This window comes from Chaetodon auriga, chromosome 19, assembly GCF_051107435.1.
Source record: "Chaetodon auriga isolate fChaAug3 chromosome 19, fChaAug3.hap1, whole genome shotgun sequence".
In the NCBI taxonomy this organism is placed as follows: domain Eukaryota; kingdom Metazoa; phylum Chordata; class Actinopteri; order Chaetodontiformes; family Chaetodontidae; genus Chaetodon; species Chaetodon auriga.
Genome location: NC_135092.1, coordinates 3,214,157 through 3,236,261, shown reverse-complemented (window position 1 = coordinate 3,236,261; position 22,105 = coordinate 3,214,157). Strand labels below are relative to the sequence as shown.

Sequence of the window (22,105 nt, the reverse complement as noted above, 5' to 3'; positions counted from 1 at the left end):
ATAATCAAACCACATTAAACGAGGATTCCTCCAAAACTTACATCTTGACTAAAAACAAACATTTGCTGCAGTTCTATCATCACCCACAGCTGGTGCAGTTGTATGTTTAAGTGACACTATTCATTTGCATGCATGAACTACACTATGTGCAATGGTGGTAACTGATTGTATCTAATAACTAGATGTGCAGTGTTATTCACTAAACATATTGCGTTCTCCCTATATGAATGTAATGGGAGATCAAGGTACATTTTATAACACTGGTCTTCTGGTTATTAGATATATCTAGACTCCCTTTGACTCTTAAACACAGACTTCAGATCTGTAGAGACCTAGAACCATACTAGCCCATCAAATTCATTAATTTCACTCAATGAAGATGACATCTGTCTGGTATTTTCAAACATTTGTTTTGGTTAGATGTCAAAATTGTTGAATATCAGTTTTTTTCTAACACTTCGAAGATTCAATTTATATATATATGTATATATGTGTGTGTATATATATGTGTGTGTGTGTGTGTATACATACACACACACACACACACACACACACACACACACACATATATATACATATATATATTGTAATTATTTATTTTAATCATATTGTTTGAAGAATTGATTGCTTCAATGCTAGGTGAGAGGACAGGTGCCCCTATAATTTCAGGTGTTGGCCCTGGGACAAAAGCATTTCTAAGTGAAATTGGTGCATAAACAGATACATTCTGGATGCAGTCAGACAATGGATTCATTCTTCCTCATGGGTTTTACATACCAGTCGCACTGCCCCACTCAACTTCTCTGAAAAAGAGAAAAAGCCAGTTAGATCTAACAGAAAATTGACCTTTGATATGTGCATCTTAACCAGCTTGGAGGCCTGGGGACAGATTGAAGGCCTGTGGGCCCTACTTACCCTCCCATTTCTACCACTCTTTTTGTATTGTGTATGTGTTCGTGATCAACAACAAACTTGTGGTAATAGGACTGACCACAACTGTATTTAATAAAATACACCATGTAATAACAATATATACATACTCAAACAACAGAGGCCATAAAACTAGATTTTAACATAGGGCCCCTCAATAAGATCATCCAATCAGGTAATGATGCAAGTTTTGTCTCACTTCTAATATTTCAGTTTATAATGCGATTCAGATCTGCATGCAGCAACTTTACGATTGGAAATCAAATTAATATTTAATTAAAATGTACAAACAAGCAACTTTACGAGCAATTCAATTATTACAAACGAATTGCAATGTGGTGAACCTGGAGTCTTTGGCCCCGTTGAGAGTGTGGGGCCCCGGGGCAGTTTGGTAAACCAGTTTTGTGCATCAAAAGGGTGGAGAAAAAACATTTCATGCTTAACATGCTACAGCAACTCCACATTCATAGGTTTTACTGGAGAATTGAACAGAGATTGGAGTCTTCTCAAGCACTTCAGAGAAAGCGTCCAAACACAGAAGATACTGCATCTATAGAAAATGCTAGTATTTACATGTTAGTGTTTACATGTGTATTAAGTATGTGGGCACCTGGGAGGGAGTGGGGGGGAAGGCTCCTCCAGTTGGCTCGCTGATTACTCCCCCGTCCCCAGTCCCCTCGAACGGCTCCACTGATGGCTCCCTCCTGAAACCGCTAGCTGCAGAGCCACCATGCAAACATTTGCAAAACAGCTCATGTTTTATATTGATTCTATGTTTCCCAGTTTCGTAAAGATGCGAGTTTCCGCAAAGCTGTGAAAAGGTGTGAGAGAGGAGAAGAAGAGAGAAGAAGAAAATACACGACGACGAGCGGATACGACTGTTAACCTCGCTGGGTAAGTGGGCTGTGCTACTCAGCTAGTTAGCTAACATTAGCAGCTCATGTTACTGCAGATTCTATGTGTTCAAGAGACACCTAGGCGTGTAACGTTGCTTTGTCTTGGACAGTGGAATACTCCAGTGACTTAGTGTGGTTTGTCTAAATTGGTATTAGTGTGGTAAGCTGTTTAATCACCGGGCGGATAACGTTTGCCAACTGAGCTAACCGGGAACACCCTAGCCAACATTAACGTCTGACAGCCTTGCCCGTTTGTCGCAGCTGGTGTTTGGTTGCTTCTAGCGTGCTAGCTGACTAGCTTGTTATTTGTGTCACAGATAAGCTACGTTACCTTCCAACTAGCGTTACAGTTCACAAACCACGGTCCGTATTTAGAGTGAGTGACAAACGCAAGCTGGTTGTCCTTTAATGACACGGAGAGGGATGAACATTTGTGTTAAAGAGGTTATCTATCTAACCTACACGGTTAGCCAGTTCTGTTAAACCACTAAACCACCTTGGTATCTTGCTCAGTGTGAAGAGGGCATGCCGAATTCAGTTGATCTTGGCTCAGTTACTGATACTTTTCTGTTCAACAGAGATGCTTTGCATACTTGATACAAAATAATGTGACATTAATATAAATGGTGTTGTGGTGAATTCGGTATGTAGCTGGTTAATACACAGAGCAATGGTTTTAGTCAAATTGTTTGTGAAATGGTACTCTTCATTCCTTTGTATTCAAAGTGCAGCAGTATGAGTATACCTTAAATCAGTCATTTATTGATTCAACAGGGACAATCCAAGTAGGCTTTGTTACATTTAAATAAAATGTAACTAATGCGATATGTGTAGGACTTCTAGCCATAGCTAATTTGTAGACCTTGTCCTTGATTAGGCTTTGACGAAATAAAACACAAAATATACAACTCCTAACACACACAGTACAAACTGTAATTTGTACTAAGAAATTTACGAACAAAATAGAAACATAAACGAATCATTTTCAATTAATGTCAAATACAGTGACAGCCAGGTTCTGTCTTATCATGCATATCACTAATTCCTTATAGGTTTACATACATATGCTCCACTTCAGTTTCAATAACTTGTAAATGACAAAAAACAACAACAAAAGACAGGATTTAACATACACGTGTAAATAAAGTGTAATTTGCTGCAGATACTTTCACCTACCTACTAGTGCAAATATAGTTAATCTGGTACTATTTCCTCCATATTAGCAATAAAAAAGATCCATCAAAACATGTTCAATGTCTTTACAATTCTGATTGCAAAACAGTTTGGATGTTGTTTAAAGCGTAAATGAAAACAGAATGTAAACATTTGCAAACAGACTGTTTACTGATGGTTTTGCGAGGTGTTCGTGAGTCCATGTGGTAATATCCTTTACACAATCATGTGTTCACAAAGTGGTGAACCTCGCTCCATCCTTGCTTGTGAACGACTGAGCCTTTCCAGGATGCCCCTTTCATACCCAATCATGATAATCACCTGTTACCAATCAACCTGTTTACCTGTGGAATGTTCCAAACAGGTGTTTTTGGAGCATTCCACAACTTTCCCAGTCTTTAGTTGCTCCTGTCCCAACTTGTTTGAAATATGTTGCTGCATCAAATTCAGAATAAGCAAATATTTACAAATATAAATGTTGTAAGTTGATGAGGTACAGTAGCATGAAAATTTTGGACACCCCTGGTCAAAATCTGTTACTGTGATTAGTTAATCACAAATTTGACCTTCATGAAAAAATAATCACACTGTTTTTTTTCTTTCCTCACCACAAATATGAGCATTAAAAGTTTGCAAAGGAACATTTAAAAAAGCATGATGCATTTTGGAAACAAGTCCTGTCGACTGATGAAGTTAAAATAGAACTTTGGAGAAAAAAGGCTGCAGAATTTGATGCAAAGAACACCTCTCCAACTGTTAAGCACTGGGGCGGATCGATCATGCTTTGAGCTTGTGTAGCAGCCAGTGACACGGGGAACACTTCACTGGTAGAGGAAAGAATGCAATTCAGTTAAATACCAGCAAATTCTGGAAGCAACATCACACAATTTGTAAAAAAGCTGAAGATGAAGAGAGGATGGCTTCTACAACAGGATGGTGATTCTAAACACACCTCAAAATCCACAGTGGACTGCCTCAGGAGGACCAAGCTGAAGGTTTTGCAATGGCCCTCACAGAGTCCCTGAGCTAAAAATCATTGAAAATCAGTGGATAGATCTCAGAGGAGTGCAGACAGCCCAAGAATCTCACAGAACTAGAAGCCCTTTGCAAGAAAGAATGAGTGAAAATCCTCCAAACAAGAACTTAAAGACTCTTAGCTGGTTAAAAAATCCTTTACAACTGGTGATGCGCATGTAAGTCCTGCTCGATGACATTAAATGTTGTCATATATCGGGATTGCAGTCCCAGACCAACGTTGTTGGATCATTGCAGCTAAATGTTAGCAACCTGAATCAGCTGTGTGTTTGCGGTCTTGAACACGCTCCATTCCTCCTGCGATCGAATGACATGAATCACTCTCACTGAGCGAGTGTATCCTTGCATGTTCGCTCACAACTGACTGAGAGCACAGCTGAGCTGACAGATGAATGGATCATTTCAGGAAGTGATTCAGTTCAGTTCATTCACCCAAAAGATTTGTTCTTTCGACTGACACATTCCATAACGACGCAACATTAATTCATTCAGCAACATTGAGGCCTTAGTCTCTCCTTTCATGCCACTACATTACTGCCTCTATTGTTCTGCTCAGTCTTGATCATACAGGAGACCTGAAAAAGGCATAAGCTCAGTGTCCAAGAAAAGGAATCCTGTTATTAATCCTTCAGCCTGACAAATGAAACCAGGTTTATTGGTTACACAGATGTTTCTAAATGTTAAATGCAGAAAAGTGGGGATTGATCAGAGTAGATAACTGATGTGCAAGTGAATATGTTCTCAACTATAGATGCTTACATGTGTTGTCTGGATATTGAAGTTATATCAGGAGTTCAGTGTGTCAGATTGTTGGTCTGTTGGTCCAGGGATGAGTTTTGTTCTTTAACCTGAGATACATCACTGTTGAGTCAGTCGGCCTTTTCTACAGAGTTCTTTCTCTTTGTGTCACAGCTCTAACCAGAGGACTGTGGTAGTCAAGGAGATGCTATGCAGGAGGCCTCTGTTGTCCAGGCAGCTTTTAGAGGGCTTCCTGCTCTGTGCAAATCCCACACTTCTCTACGTCTTGTCAGTATGCTGCTGTGTTGCAGTGTACCACAAGGCTGGGTAGTTGGCCTGTCAGTCAAACATGTGAGAGTGTGTCGTTGTGGGTGTGGTAATATGTTGTATTAGTTCGTGGGGTGTTGCCATGAAGTGCTGTTCTTTAATGTGATGTCATACAAAGGGAATGCTAACCGTTGAGGGTTTGTTGGCTACATGGGATGACGTAAAACTAGGAGAGAGCTGATATTGATTTTTGTTAGTTTGAGAATTGTGCTGCCTGGTATTTTATCGCTTTGGAATTATAAGGTTCTATCTGACATATTTGTTAAAACTGAGGTATTCACATTCTTATTCTTTGTTACGAAAACAAAAAAGTTCTTTCTTTAAAGTCAAATTCTAACTTGGTTCTACCAGGTTCACTTTGTGAGCAGTTTGGATGCAGACAACAGGACTAGTCACATTCTGCATCGTTGTCATGTCCCCGCACTGCTCAGTGACAGCCGGCAGGGGACACAGGAGATGAGAAAACGAGACCCAGTGGATTAACTTTATAGAAATGTCCCAACAACAGCAACACAACAGTCTCTCGCCATGTGTGTGCGCTATTTTTAGTTTGGACTGCTTTGAGGGCCTATACAAAGCAGGATTCACTTCAGACCTGAAGTTCAAGCATGGATAGATACTGACTTCAAATTTAGGAGTTGGAAGTTTTGCCAATTTTATGTTGCTTTACTCTTTATTTTGCTGGTTAGTCTGTTGAATTTGGCTTTAGTACATTCCACAGCAAATGTAGCTTGTAGCATCTATTGTAGACTCACACTGGATCAGTGTTGCAGTATTTAATACTGAGGAACAGTCAAGAGAAACTGTGTGAACATTAGGCCTCATCTGAAGCCATATAAATAATCAGAGGAGTAGGTTGGTTATGGGAAACAGTTTTTTTCACGTTGCTTTTTGTGTCGTCTCACATAACCAGACCTAACGTCATCTCCACGCTTCATATTGCAACACAGGCTCATCTGGTTTTGTTGTTACAGGAAACTTCCTCTGCTGTGTGTTGTGTCAGTATGTGTGTCTGTTGCTGCCATATGTAAATGTACTTCATAGGCATGCTCAGTGGTACACTGACTGCTGTAGTTATGTAATGTACCTTGGGTTTTCTGCCAAAATATAGTATGTCTGTATGTGTGTCTGTCTGCAATGGAACTAAAAACTACTTTTCTGAGTGGCTGTTTTCTGAATCAAATAGCTTTTCAGTATCTTAACTCTTGGACTGAAATAGTGTGGTAACATCCACACAAACTACATTTTCCCTAACATTTCTGAAGCTTAAATGCAGCAGAGCTTTCTGCTGCAGTCTGAAATAAAGCTGAGGATCAGTACATGACGCCACCGCTATACACAGACGTGTATGTGTGGCCAGCAGAAGCACTTCCATATGACGTTGACATCATGTACCAGTCCGTGGGCTCAGGCCTACAACATCTCTGCTGCAGGGGGATACAGACATGCAAGCTTTAGTTTACATATGGCAGAGGGTGACAATGGAGAGGAATTGATCCAGAAGAAATTGGGATCGTTACTTGTTTTCTGTGAGTTAAATTTTGAATTAACAGTTTGTCCTGCAAATATATTCCAAAGTCTAAATTGAGCATAGCAAGCACAGGTGCGCACGCACACACAAACACACACACACACACACACACACCCACACACACACACACACACACACACACACACACACACACACACACACATTATCCTGGAAGATCCCCTTTCCCGCAAAATAAGACAGACTTTGGTTCCACAGAGTCAACATTTCTTATGTAAAGTGAAACCTAATACTGCTTCTATACTGACCTGCTACACTTAATTGTTGTGACACTGTCAAGTGGATGAACTCAACACCTGCAGGGCTTTAAGTATTCCGGCACCGTGCCGGATCTCCGGCGTTTGACTATGATTCAGAAAAACAAACAAACAAACAAACAAAAAAAAAACCGACAAAAAAAAAAAAACTTTCCAGGCCCCTCAAACTGCTACTGTCCAATCCTACGTTAGCAACGGTAACTATGGGTACACATAGTGGTTGAGATCCAGCCACAGTTGATGCTGCGTTCAAGATAACTCGGGGGGAAAAAACGGGCTCTGAATTGTAGAAAATGAATTGAACAATTAATTACAATTAGCGTCAAAGTCGGAAATTACACATATATTCATCTTCGAAAATAAGCATAAATTGCTGCTTCATATGTTTTCAGTGTTCAGCAAATAGTGACAATATGCCACACTTCGTTTTTGTCCGCCAAGTTAACCTGTAGCCTGACCGTTATCTCCGAGTGGTCTTGAACGCAGCATCCAAGCCGACAATTGTTTCACCGAAGAAGTCAGATCAGAAAATGGAAGGTAAATTCATGAAGCCAGGGGAAGACGTGCTAATTGACAACGGCCTTAAGAACAAATGGGGCTGGGCATGGGTAGAAGAAAGGGGTGGAGACGGCAAGCCTTTTGGGAGCTGGTGCCAGAAACTAAGAGAGCCAGGTACTTGTTTCTGTGTGCTGTGCTCGAAGAAGCTAGTGTATGCAACTAGTGGAAAAAAAAGTTCTACGACGCCACGAAGGAGACCCCGGCCATAAAGCAGCAGTTCGCGCTCTCCAACATACAAGTCGTTTGCCGGGAGCAACAGCCACAGCTGACGTAGCGGCCCCGATGACTGATCGTATTTGTGACTTGAAAATACGTGTGTGCTCGTTCATTGCGGAACATGATTTATCATTTACAATCGCACAACCGCTCGAAGATCTGTGTAAAAAAGTAGCGTTTGATAAAAATGCTTTGACGAAACTGTCCGTTTCCAATCAGCATGCCAGTTATATGAACACGCATGGCATAGCACCAGAGTTCAAGAAACGTCTGTCTGATAAGCTCAAAGGATGTATGTTTTCTCTGAATGTTGATGAAGCAACCACCCAAAACATGGAAAAAATACTGAATGTAATGGTTCGCTTTTTTGATGATGATGCGGCTAGAGTAATAACACAACATCTTGCAAGCAGGAAAGTTAACATTAGCAATGCTTCATCACTTATGATGGAACTTAAAGATGTCCTGCAGTGCTATGATCTTGAGTGGAAACAAGTAATCAGTATTCTGTTGGACAATTGTGCTGTCATGAGAGGGAAGAAGGGTGGACTTGAGGCACAAGCGAGGAAAGAAAACCCTCACCTCCACAGTTCACTGTTGCTCTGTAACTGTTTATACATTTTTTCTATAAGTTTCCCCTTACTGAATGAAATGGTTGCTAAATGAATAATTAAAATTAATTAGCCGGACTGTTTCACATGTCCTTATAACATTATTACCTTTACTTTCTAAAATTCACATTCAAACTGTAGGTCATCTTGTACCCTGCCAAACACAATGCCAAAAAGTTGTTTGCCAAATTGCCTATGGTGTGTATGCGCCGGGTCCACTGCACCCCCACTCCCCAGAAAAAAGTTCAGGCTCAGGATTTTTTTTAACTTTAAGCCCTGCACCTGTCATACTGATCTGTTGAGAGACTGTCAAAAAATCTTTACGTTACCTGCATGGTAATTCCCTCTGCTCACTTTTATTTCAGGTAAACTGACCAGCTAAAGCAAATCCCACCCTCCTGCTTCTTTAGACCAGTTTCCAAGACGTTCATCTGTCATACTGCTTTTGGTTGCAGAACATTACAAAGATGCCTGAGGTTCGGGAGCTTTCTGAAGCTTTGCCAGAGATGCCCATGGACCCAATCACTGGAGTCGGAGTAGTAGCCTCCAGGAACAGGGCTCCCACCGGATATGATGTGGTAAGTCAACAATTTCAGTCGTTTAATGTGGGTAATTGCTTGTTGTATTATGATTTGATGGTTCACTGACGTGTTAGATCATTGTCATAGGCATGTCTTACAGTGAGTACTACAATCACTGTTGTAGATGAACAATCAGAAGTTTCTTTTTCATTTAGGATAGGCCAAAATCATACGTTTGGAGGATTTTTTCATTTTTAACACTTTGCCGCTGATTCGGTAATGTTACCAGATGTATATCCACGTCATCCTGCTGGTTCGCTTGCTCGTGGATGTCTTTTAATTACTATTATTATATATTATTGGTATTTCCATAATCATGCTTTACTGCAAACATAATTAAAAACTATTGTGAAGTAGTAGTGATATTTGCCAGGCACTGAGAGCATGTGAAAGAGCCAGATGTCATCAGCATGTTATTGTTCTTTGGAAGCTTGATGACAAGGGTCTAAGACAGGTTAAAAGGATCATGTGACACCCGTGTATTATAATTTTTGTCTGTTGTTTGATGACCCCTCCACCCTTGACTTGTCTGTATCCAGGTCTCTACAACAACGGACGGCCTGGATGCTGACCTGTGGAAAGATGGCCTTTTCAAATCCAAGGTGACCCGCTACCTCTGCTTCACCAGGGTCTTCTCGAAAGAAAATGTGAGTCAACTCACCTCACCAACCAGGGCTGCATGTTGCAATCTTATGTCACACATACAGCATTTGAATGAACTGTTTTTCTTCTTTTTTTTCCATCATTTGCATATTTTTACCCATATTCTCTCTCCTTCCCATTATTTTTCTGCCCTCTTCCGTGTCCTCTATCCTTTTCTGGATAGAGCCATTTAGGCAATGTTCTTGTGGACATGAAGCTGATTGATATAAAGGACACTCTGCCTGTGGGTTTCATTCCAATCCAGGAGACTGTCGACACTCGTAAGTTTCCAAGTCAAGTAGAAAGGGTCCTTAAGAAGACTTAAAACATCTTTAATTTAGTTTTTGATCTTCAAGGTCAAACAAAAATGTCTTAAAATGTTAAATTTGATCTGTTGTTGATCTGTTGAAAAGTCTGTGAGTATCTGTTTTTGGGAAATTGGAAGTTATTTATTCCATGTTTGAGACTTTTGTGATGTTATACTGTGTTGAAGTAAATATACTGGTTGTTCCTACACTTTGAGAATCTTTACCATCGTCATTAACAGTAGGCTGTCTCCCTGCATATGCTTTTAGATTTTAGATTTAGAATTTAGATTTTAGAGGCTCATTATTACAGTTTTGTATTTCTCTGTAATGTACCACAGTGTTAAAAATGTTATGCCATTCTGTCTCAGCTTTTCTCAGATTTGCAGGCAATATTAGCTGTTAACCAAAAATATATATTTAAATAATGAAATTAATATCATAAACTAGTCGAGTAATGGCTTGAACTAACAACAACTAGTCAACTAGGAAAAACGTTTGGGGGGCAGCCCTACAAACAGCTGTATAGATGTTTCTGTGTGAAATTCCGAAAGGGAAATACGCAAAGTGTGATTCTTACTGAATGAGTGATGAAAAATTGAATAACATAATATAAAACTAATGGTGAATAGTGTAGTGCAGATAACATATGCAGATAACTTGTCCACAAAAATGTTGGGCCCAAATAATGTGAACACCATGTTAATGTTCAGAAAGCCTCTCTGACATTAATGTGTAGTAAATGAGCAGACTGTCTGCAGTGGAGTGACTGTCTGTCTGTCTCTTGTGCCTCCCACAGAAGAGCAGGCCTTCAGGAAGAGGCGACTCTGCATCAAGTTTATTCCACGGGACTCCACAGAGGCAGCCATTTGTGACATCCGCATCTTGGGACGCTCCAAGCAGGCCCCTCCTCAGTACACCTTTATAGGGTGAGCAGCTTTGGATCACATGATGGGACGTTCATTTTGGTTGTAAACATGACAAACGGTTGTCAATTATCCAGGTGTTTGGACTGAAATTGTTTATACTGTAGTTGAAATCAAATTACTGTTTGCTGGGGCATTAAAAACTGCCCTTGTTTTTTTAAATGGATCCCAGAGAAGCATTTCCATCCTCAATAAATCAGAGAAAGCATTCGTGAGAACAGAAAAAACAGATGTAACGTTTGCTCATGTTTTAAATGGGTCAGTGGACTTACTTTATATTAAGCTTTTCTGCATTATCTGAGGTCTTTTCAGCTCTTTCTGCCCATTAATGCTTTTTAACTTGTTTAATAGAGAGCTCAACAACATGGGAATCTGGTATCGCATGGGGAACGTACCTCGGGCCCAGGACTCCACACACACACCAACCACCAACAACATCCAGAATGTGAACTCATCCTCCAGCTCAGCCCCAGTCCCTGCAGCTCCTTTGCCCAAGTATGTACACCCCAGTGATGTGTTGGTACATGTGTCGTTGCATGTGTTTGATTTATCCTTGCTTATCTAGCTGGCGCACATGAACGCATGGCTGAAATTCTTTGTTCAGTCCTGAATCAAAGAAAGAGGATGTACACTGTCCTTGAACATCCTTTTGTCAAGGACAGGGAAACAGATCTATCTTTAGATTACAGTAGGAAAAAACACGCACGCACGCACGCACACACACACTCTAGGCAAGTAAGACAGAAATGTTACTGCTCTGATGGGCCACTGATAACATAACTAGAAAAACAAAGGCAGGTTTATCACTGTCAGCAGAGACACCACTCTGCAGTACTCATACACTTCACTGATAAACCACTGAATTACATCCAGTCTGGCACAAAAAACTGAACTATGTTAGGCCCATAACATTGGTTCCCCAAAATATTTGTTTGAAAGTTGATAGTGCTAATGCTAGGTTTCAGACTGTTAACACAACTTTCCTTGTTGATTGGGGGCTATCTCTAGCCCATTATCAAATGCAGATGACTTTAACTAATGTTGGGTATCTTATAAGTGTCAAATAAATCACTTACCTGAGCAAATTGTTGACTTGAGACGGGAAAAGAGGTCCATCAGTCTTGTTTTGGTCCCCTGCCTGAGCTGACAGGAGGTGCTGGTGTTCTGCGAGTTGCAGTAGTATTAATGTGACTGTACTGCTCGCAAACTTTGTACTGCCATGATCATGTACAAGAGTGCATGATTTCTCCCAGTCCATAAAGATTAACAGCTAACCCACTAGCTAAAAATTAACGTTATGAGATAAGCACAGGCAGCTAAACCATGTACTTTGTAAGTATTAATACACGTTTTAAAGTTAGCAAGTATGTCACTGCATAGTGTTAGCTAACTAAGAACGAACAGAGACTTAATAGAGAGACAAAATTATGAGTAAATGTGGTTAAGTTGTGGCCTTTTTCACTAGGTTGGGTGAGCCCAGTCTGTATTTTTTCCTGATGCTACACAGTGAATTAACAGTGTTAATTTAGTGTGTATCTGATCCACCAACCTGCATTTTTAGTTTATTTTACTGAAGAATTTTTGAAATGGTTTGCCTCTCATTCCCACAGTCTTCTTCCACTGAGTCGAAGTTTCCACAAAGTTTGTACGGAAAGACAGTTTATCTTTATGGTTTCTATTGATGGCGAATTGAAGAGAAGACTATTGACATAAGATGGCTTTTAATCTTGTGTTTCTAATGTGTTTTTGGGGACGTGTAAAGAATGAAAAGAATAGTTTTTTAACATTTTGTCAGCACCACAGAAACACTAGTTAATGTGGTGGAAATTCTTGTGAGCTGAAGGAAGGAGTTCACCTGGAGACTTCAGATGTCTTAGGCAGAAGTATTTATTGCAGGCTTGACACATCAAGGAGATGTTGATGAGCAACACAATGTCCACAAGTGAACCAAGGTAGTGCCGCACCAAATCCTGAAGACGTCCCTTCCAATGGGGTGTATTAATACCCCCCAATAATACCCCCAATGTCACATGTTTCTCCTTTCTACTCCTTGAACTATTCCCTATTATGGATATTCTATACCTACCTTCTACATTTGTGGGACTCTATTGGATAGTCAAAAGCAAACAATAGCTCCTACCATACTTGTGTATTCCCTGACCTCCAACCCTCTACTACTTTGACCTAATTTCTTATTGAAATGTGAACTCGAGCAATCCTCCTTGAATTGGTCCGGTCTATGCCTGTACATTTTATCTATAAGACCTATGCTACCTCCACAGTACAGAGAGAGACTTTCTATCTGCTGTCTGCTAGAATGGTCGCTAAATATTATGTTAATGTGTCTCTGTCTGAGGTCTCTGTGTTGTCCAACCTTGAGACCTTTGGGCTCCTAACTGTACAGACGGCCTGTGATAGAACATTCCTTCACAGTTAACTAGTAAAGCATGATAAGGTTGATGTTCATTGACTGTGGTTAGTTCTTAGTTTGATTAATGGTTTACAGTTTAGTAATGTGTGTTTGTATTAATTACTGATGGTGGCTGATCAGGCTAATTATCAGCTAATTGTACTGGGTTGGCAGTAATGGCAGAATGCAGCAAATGGTTATGCTTTGTATACGTGTAACATGATATGTTTTATGGTGTTATTGCTGACTGCTGATGAAATTTGAAAGCTCTACATTGTCATTGCCTTAATATCTTTTGTTAAATTCACTACATATATTAGACTGAACAAGCTTGAATGTGAATTGCAACTTGACTGGTTGCCAGATGTATATAACGGTGAGGCGGCTATTCTTGTGACTGCCCTTGTGTTCTCAGAGTAAAATGCTAATACTTGCATGGGTTTTGAAACAGATACATTTTGATCACCCTTAGCCCATTTCCAGACGTTATTTAACAAAAACTCAATCGAACAGCATTTTGTAGTCAAAAACTAAGGTCACAGCTTAAATAAACTCAGCAGTTTTTCAAAACATTGACTCCTAATTGTAGATCGTATACGGTTTTGTATTCAGGGTGTAATTATCACTAATTGTTACTACACTGTTAGTTTTGGACTTGGTGCCCTATATTTTGCCCATGATGCCCCAATATATTTGTTTTAATCAAAGGCCAAAGTAGACCTCCCCTAAAATGACTTCATTCCAGATCTGCAGCATTGGCTCATTTGCTCATTTGTGTCGTTGGTTTTCAAGGTCTGACTCCATGGGGCCCCCTCAGACAAAACTGTGACAACTCTGCCTTTTTTCCTATTAACTCTGTATGGATTTATAGACAGTTATTTAGAAGAAGAAGAAGAATCGGGGGGAGACATTCCCCTTTATTTGTCACACACATGCGAGCACGACGGCACACGGCACACGAGGTGAAATTTAACTTCCGCCTTTAACCCATCCTGGTCGTCCTTCCTCCACGGCAGACCAGGAGCGGTGGACAGCCAGACCGGTGCCCGGGGACCCATCTTCGTCACCATTGGTCAGGTGGTGATCTTCTTGCATGTTTTTAGTGGGGGTATATGCAAACTCCACACAGAAAGGCCCTCCTCGAGCAGCAGGCACCGAAGGCATGGTGGAGGACACACCCAGTGCCCGCAGCGAGATTCGAACCCGGGACCTTCTTGCTGTGAGGCGACAGTGTTGCCACCGTGCCACCGTGCCACCCATTTGCAATGGACACCAGAGATAATGATGTCTTTGGACTATGAGAAGGAGTATTTAATGTAGTATTATAAAGTAGTAATGATTTGTGACGTTAATCACCAGTGTGGGTGAACGGTGTAGGTTTTATGTGATCCTTGAATCCACGTAACAGCACAGTTGGTGACAAATTCATGTAATACTCTGCTCCTGCTCCTCCAGGTTTAGAGCTCAGAGTGGATATTAGCAGTAAAGACTTAACTCCTAATTATTTATTTAATTGTTAATTATATTGGAGCAGAAAAACTAAGGCTTTCAGAGACAGACACATCATTGAACATTAGGACAGTATGGGCATGCTGCAAGCAGTACATGCATTGATTCAGTGTTTTATTTCCATTCAACTAACCAGATGCTGTATTTCTTTTTCTTTTTCTCCCAAGGCATATTTCTATGACTCTTCCGGCCAGCTTCAGAGGGAAGAACACTACCAGGCCAGATTATGAACACCAGAACTCCAACCTGTATGCTATCTCAGGTCAGCAACATTTTGTGATGGTCTTCTCAGCATCTCTTCACAACATCACAAATGCCTTTTTGAAATGTACCAGTCAAAGTCATGCTGCTCATGGTGTCATTAGTGTGTGTAAAAATGTACTTCAGAAGCTACAATTTCCCTCATTGGCTTCAATGTAATCATAGGCTGAACAAGATAAACTGGGAACAGCAGGAGATAAAAAAGTATAAGCACATCCAGCAAAAGACAAAGTGTGAGACCAACAGCCTTCCTGTTACAAGCTGTAATTAGTGTGTTGATGATAACATTATGTCAGAGCTGTGCAGTAGTCTGAATATAATGCAGCCCGGTGCAGCCATTCAGAACGCAGTATTCTGCGCCCATGTTATGATAACCATTAACGTCTCTGTGCACAAAATAGTACAGCTTCTTTTTTGTGCACAGGGGAGCCACCAGCTTTGTGAAAATCACTTCCGAAACCAGTTTCCTGAAGTGACTGTTTTCATCTTTTGTGTTAAAACGCTAACAAGTATGTGTCTACTTACCACAGATACAGTATTTACCTCTTTGTTCTCATGCAGGTCTTTTATGTGCATTTGTTATTTGGTAAGCAAACATGGGCGGTCAGTTCAGTGCTAGCAAAATTTGAACAGATCCAACCTGAAACTGAACTCACATTATCATTCATGTTATCATTTGCTAGGAAGAGGTTTAACTGCCCCATAAATAGTTATTGAGCAGTGGAACTTTTTGTACAGACATTCATGTTCCCTCAGGATGAATCCTAATAATTTTGGATTTTCCACAGGCCACATCACAATTGGAGTTTGTTCAGTACTTTGTTTTATGGCAAAATGTTGCTGTGCCAACAGACTAAACCATGGTAAATATTACCTGGTAAACATCAGCACACTGTTTGATTGTGAGCGTTTTATCATTAGCACCGCTGTACCTCACTGCCTCACAAAGTTCTAATGTAGCTGCTTAGAGTTTTTCCTGCAGCAGATGATTCTATTTTTTGAGACTTGGATTATTTATAGTTTGTAGCCTGTTTGTAACTGTAGCCTCATCATCAGAACACATTACATGCAGTTGTCAAAATGACAAGTGTTAGAGCTTACAGTGAGGACATTTTTATGAAGTGAGGTCAGTGTGGTCAGTGCTCATGTCCTCAGAGGACTGTTAAGGGTTTGGATTAGGCCTTCACAACATGAGGAAAATCTGCTACGTTATATTACCACAACAATATGACTTGTGATATACAAACAAGTACTGAAGTGTGCATATTACCTATACAGTACCCATGTCTCTCTGCTTTAGTAGGTACACTGCTAAATTAGACCTCAAAATTGAATCACCTATACCCACTGAATAAAGAAAGGCTTTGAACATGCAAATTTGGTTGTAAACTGTTAAAATATATCATATTGGGTATATGGGTATGTTTAGTCTTGAAGGCAGCAGGAAGCCTATGTTGATAAATCTGGCGCCTCTGATGGGAGAAGTGCTGCAGCAGGCCACTGTGCTGTTACACACACTGTTCTCTGAATTTACCTTGAATTACCTGCTAATGACACCAGGCTGCTACACTGTTCATCATTGCCTCCTTTTCATCTTTCTTCTCAGCAAAAATGGTGATTTGTGTTTTATTCTTGAAATACTTTACAGGGCAAATTTCACTGTTTGCAATTTGAAAAGTGGATTGTGACTGAAATGGAGTTGGATTGATCTAACCATATAAATGGCTTTTTGTATTATTTCTAGTTAAAAATGATTTCTGTTAAAAAACACCATCTGCTTCTTGCTGCAGATCTGTGGTGCCTTGTGTTTACGTCACAACGCTCTGCTCCATCCGGACAACAATATGATTTCCATTTCGAGTTAATAGAATCACGTGTTGTCGTACTTCACTGTGATTGGCTCGAATGTCTCAGAGCGATGAAACCTTTGATGTGAGTGGCTGGGAGTATTATTATTTGCCAGCACACCATCTGATCAGTCTATATTCCACATCATTCAGCCCTTTTGTAATTTGTGCTGGTGTACTTGTATGAACCAAAATAGAAGTCACACAGTCAGTGCACAGTACCCTTTACTGCAGTAGTTACACTTTTGTGGATTAAACAGGCCGCCTTAGTGTTTTATTTTTTTGTGAATTTCCCAAATAATTTTTTTTTTTTTCTGTTACTTCTTTACTGCTACTGTAAAGGACACATGTATATAGCATCTGTTTGAACTGTCTCTTTCAGCAATGGATGGAGTGCCTTTCATGATCTCTGAGAAGTTTGCCTGTGCCTCGTCTGATGTAAGTTGCCTGAGTTGAGTCTAGAGAGTGCTGGGGGCAGGTTGACCTGACAGAGGGTCATAGGTTTTATCCTCCTCCAGCAGAGGTGTACAGTCTTGTGCTTTTAATACCTCTGCTCAAGTTCAGCATTTACTGCATGTATAATATGACCATTGTTAGAAACAGAATATTTCTGTTTGACTGGAAGATATTCTGTAAAAGTACTACGGATTTGAAATATGACTAGTAGTAATAGGTTGAAGGCAAAGAAGTGTACAGGAAGCACTAGAGTTGTTGAAGCTGAACATGTTTACATCACTGGATAACAAACTAATGTCACTACTCTCCATGTTCAGCTGCAGCAGGTGGATCTGATGGGAATTACAATCAAGTCACTGGCTGAGATCGAGAAAGAGGTGAGTAGACATGTAATCAAGTTACTACACTTTTATAGTTGAAGGTGAATTCCAGTTTGTTACAAATAAATTCTTATTTTCGTAGCCTTTCAATCGCTGTCAGCTACGATAACACCGTACTCACCAAATGAAGAAACTTGAAATATGAGAGCTGGGGTTATCTTGAATCCATGTTGCCATTTATGATCCCAACAAATTGAAATGTTCCTGTAATTACACTCTGTGTCCACCAGAGGTCAGTGTGGTCCTAAGTTTGAACTATATCATTGGACGTCCCAGATGTTTTGCAGCTGATTAGATGAATGAATGGGCTGATTTCTGTCAGACCACATGGCAGAGTATCATTTCTGACTCCCCCCCCCTCTCTCTGTCAGTATGATTACAGTTTCCGGACGGAGCACAGTGCAGCAGCTCGCCTCCCTCCCAGTCCAACGCGGACCTCCCTGAGCTCTGAGGCCTGAGCGTCCCCTCCCTAACAACACTCTCCTGTGTGGACACCAGAAGGAGAGGCCTGTACACAACTACTGAGGACTTCCCCACAACAGTCCCAAACACCTGTGCTGAGAAGAAAAAACCCCAACAAGGACTCTGTGGGTCTGACTGAAACCACTATGTACAACATTGATGAGCTGACCTTTGAGAGGGAATTGCCTATTGTTGGACAAAACAGACCTTTCTTGCTCAAGGAAATTTCAAAATGAATTTCTTTTCCCAAACAGTTGTGAGTGTTGTTCCCTGTAATTGAAATAACCACTCCCCATCTGAAGGACTTGTTACAAACAAGATAAAAGGATTAAAAGGATACTTTACTCTGAAGGAGGGTACCTGTTAGGCCTTTGCTCTCTGAAATAGAATGAGGGTCTGAGAGCAGCCATTGTATTTGCCTTTGTCGTTCATGACACACCTGCTGCTCTGACATTGGCCTGAATCAAGGCACCGGGAGGGCACATCATCCCAGTTATTGTCTTGGAAATGCAAAAGGAAAAAGTCATGTCTTGGGATTATGTTTGCAAGCTTATACTGGTCTTCTTTAAGGGGGATGATTGTCATTGTTCTTTCAATGTTTCTGTAATGTACTGATGTGACAGTGAGTTCACTTTGTGTTTGGGAATTTCATTATGTTTCCTGTTAACCACTCCTTTACTGTCTATATATGTGAGCCAACAGCTCTGCTTACTTATGGAACCACTGTTACAGTAGACAGGTTGCTAAACCGTGGCAACAGGTTACTGCTGGACTGCACATATCACTGTTAGGATGTTTGTCAGCCATAGTTAATGTGATGTCAGTGCATTGCTTTTTTTTGGGGGGCTGAGTATTATTTTTCCATGTTGGTGAGTTTTGATACCAGTACTAAAACAATACCTTACTTTTAATAACTATGGATATAATGATCTTTCTTTAAAAATGTTCTTCATGAAAAGAGGAACTCTCATCTTAGCTTATGCTCCATTACATGTTCAGAAATGTTCTTAAGATCTATGGTGCAGTACAGTATGTTGCACCCCCCTCTTGAAGTTACTTTTCTAAGCACAATGGTGACACAGACAGATGGTGCAGTTACATGTGAAACAGCTTTGTGCCTACAGTGCATATTTGAAGTAGGTGTTTCATTCAGCTTTTTCCCCTTAAAATCTGTCCTCTTTTAGCTTGAATCCATTTTCATCGTCTAATAACATGTAGCTGTTTTATTTTTTACCTATTTGACATGTGAAGATCACTCTCGACTCAGAGAGCTTCAGCTCAGTTCAGTTCCACAGTGGCTCATTGTTGTTTTTTTTTAACAGAAACACATGACACAATCAAACAATATCACTTAAATGTGTTTTTTAATGAACTGTGTCCAAGATATGTAGTGAGTGGGACATTTTTCAGTGTAGTAAACAGTTTGTTGACATTTCTGTGATGTTTCTTGTTACTTATGGACAAGCATATATTTCGATACAGATATACCAGAATTTCTTAAATACTATGCAGGGCCCCATTTCCTCTGTTTTAGAAATAGATTTTATCATTCTTGTTTTCAGATCTGCTCCTATTTTAATTTGCTGTTCATGCAAAATCAAAACTTCCTCCATGTGTATTTGCATTCACCACTCTGCTGCTCTCCTCTCACAGAAATAATGTTTTCACTTATTTCCACTCACTTCTGCTTTACAGTTACGGACAATTAAATTCAACACTTGCTGCAAATGTTTCAAATTAAAACTACATTATGCCTTTTGAGCAGTCAGGGGGCATAATGTGTTCCATACCTGGTAGAAGGACTCTTGTGAAATCCAGTCCTGCATTGACGGAGATGTTATTCTCAAGTTCAGTCCAGCAAGACGTCTCAATACAACTTTTCCTTTGCGAAATCAGTATTGTCTCAAAAAGCACCAAAGCTCTTGATGAGGAACAATGATCCTGTTTTATTTTGCTTATTTCACTCCATTTGTTTCATAAGATGGATCTTTTCCTGCAAGTGTCTGCAATATTACCAATTCATAAATGCATGGATTAACTCCTTTCATTTTCTATTTTTGTTTGTCTAATTTATTTGTTATTCGTTTCAGTATTGTGACCCTGTTGTTCTAAAGACTCTGTTGTTTTCAGAAATGTAACATAGAATCGTCAATTGCACTGCTGACATGTTTGATGAGGGTGAAAAGATAAATGGCTCATTTCCATGTGAAGCTGTGTGTATTTGAGTGGATCAGCCTGCTCTGTGATAAGCTACACATGTATCATTTCTCAGCTGTGGTGTTCACTTCCAGACAGTTTTGCTGAAACATTTAATAGCTAAATAATATGGTGTCTGCATTAACAACAAATAACAATCCTGCTTTGACATGTCTGTTAGTTTGCATGCGTGGTGACATGAGACGTCAGAGGTTTCAATAGGACAGTTATTTTTGTAGTTTGTTATTGATCAAAAGTCACAGATTTTGTCTCATGAATAGATTTTATCCACTAAAGAATGAACAGAATGGCATCAGTTGAATTTGTATTATAAGGAAGTTTCATTAAACTGCGATGAACTCAAGTTCTAAAGGTGGATTTTATTTTGGTAAGGGTGGTGGTGTCACTCAAATTTGAGCCTCATCAGTACTGGATGTTTGAGGCAAATGAAGATATTTAACAAATCCATATATTGTCATAGATTTTTAAAACACATGTTTTTGATAAAGACCTCTTAGATATGGTTCTTAAATCCCCCCTCCAGTCAAAAATGTGTTTTGTCTATTATAACTTGACGTAGATGTTTGACCCTCACTCTGCAGCGTTTAATGGTGGAAGGCTGTTTTCACATGAATCTCCAGGAGGAGTTTCTGGGTAATCGCCTTAAATCTCAATTCAACACATGTACCAATTGGATTTTGTGACTTCACAACTAGCTTGACAGGTACTCACTGTCCAATGTGCATCTTATGCAAGTGTGATCTGGAAACTTAAAGGCTGCTGCACTAGGGCTGGTACCATTCCCATTTGATCAGATACCAGTCCCTGAACCTGGATTTTGGTACCCAACTCTACGTTTTTAAGTACTTAACTCTCTCTGTAGTTACAAACATGTAATTTCAGGTGTACAAATAAGTCCAAATTTTTGACTCAGCAGTGGCTATTGCTAAAGATGCTTAGTCAACATCAACAAAGACCATGAAAAAAGCCCAGTTATCTCGAACAACAACTTATCCAACAAGCTAATTAATTACCCGGAGATTTCGTTGAAGTTGTTGATGCTTCACTAAAAGTTTGGTTGTCTGTTAGACGTGTTACCCGGCCAGCTTTGGATTTCGCTTTAGAAATATTGTAGTGTGTCGTCTACATCAAGCTTTGAAAAGTGTAACAACGCTTGCAATCGCTTTCAGCTCACCATCTCCATTGACTCACTATGACTAGAACAGGATGCAGGGGTGACATATTCCGTCTCTCTCTCTCTCTCTCTCTCTCTCTCTCTCTCTCTGTAGTCACTGAGATGTGCTCACAGGTACAAAAATTTTGCACAGATTGATTAAATAGTTCAGAGTTCAGTTCACAATTCTATTTTTGCTTGTTAAGTCATGAAGTATCTTTTGAGGAAAGTTGATCTTTTTGCCTGAGGCAGATAATAATCTGAGCACATTAGATCTCCCATGGTGATGAAATATTTTTATTTTAAAGGCCTATGACCTCTTCTCTAGTGCCTCTGTAAGGACAAATTTCAGGAGTGAAAATAATGAGATTGTTATTTGCTTGATCCAACACTGCTGTGGTGTAATGAAAACCGTATCCTTTAAGGGCCTCAAGTGAATAAGGCGGCTCATGCCTTGGCTATAGTAGGATAATAGGATTTGTAATTTAGCGATCAGACCTCTAGTTGCACGTAGCCTACTGGTAATAGCTTTTTTCAGGCTTCTGATTTGCCAACATGGCTTTAGGTTTAGGTTTAGGTTTAGGTCTAGGGTTGGGGTTGTATCGCCACCTGTTGGTTTGGCATGCTCTTGACAATGCTTGTCTTGTGTTTTCATATGGATGGAAA

The 22,105-nt window shown here is 40.0% G+C and overlaps 1 protein-coding gene across 1 annotated transcript; it reads left to right on the top strand.

Annotated features, from left to right (window-relative positions):
• The first annotated feature begins 1,396 nt into the window (after positions 1–1,396).
• On the top strand, positions 1,397–20,629 carry mvb12ba (multivesicular body subunit 12Ba). The gene is made up of 10 exons (XM_076757983.1): positions 1,397–1,824; positions 8,746–8,868; positions 9,411–9,518; positions 9,698–9,794; positions 10,618–10,747; positions 11,096–11,239; positions 14,831–14,925; positions 17,154–17,209; positions 17,545–17,604; positions 17,979–20,629. Exons 2-10 carry the CDS (start codon positions 8,758–8,760, stop codon positions 18,063–18,065), a joined length of 888 nt encoding a protein of 295 aa, XP_076614098.1. The 5' UTR covers positions 1,397–1,824; positions 8,746–8,757; the 3' UTR covers positions 18,066–20,629.
• Positions 20,630–22,105: the final 1,476 nt, after the last annotated feature.

Bases quoted from the DNA above. Each gene is read 5' to 3' on its own strand.
- mvb12ba (XM_076757983.1), top strand. From the start codon at position 8,758: ATGCCTGAGGTTCGGGAGCTTTCTGAAGCTTTGCCAGAGATGCCCATG. The intron at 8,869-9,410 runs GTAAGTCAACAA...GTCTGTATCCAG, and splicing joins CTCCCACCGGATATGATGTG to GTCTCTACAACAACGGACGG. The intron at 9,519-9,697 runs GTGAGTCAACTC...TTTTCTGGATAG, and splicing joins GGGTCTTCTCGAAAGAAAAT to AGCCATTTAGGCAATGTTCT.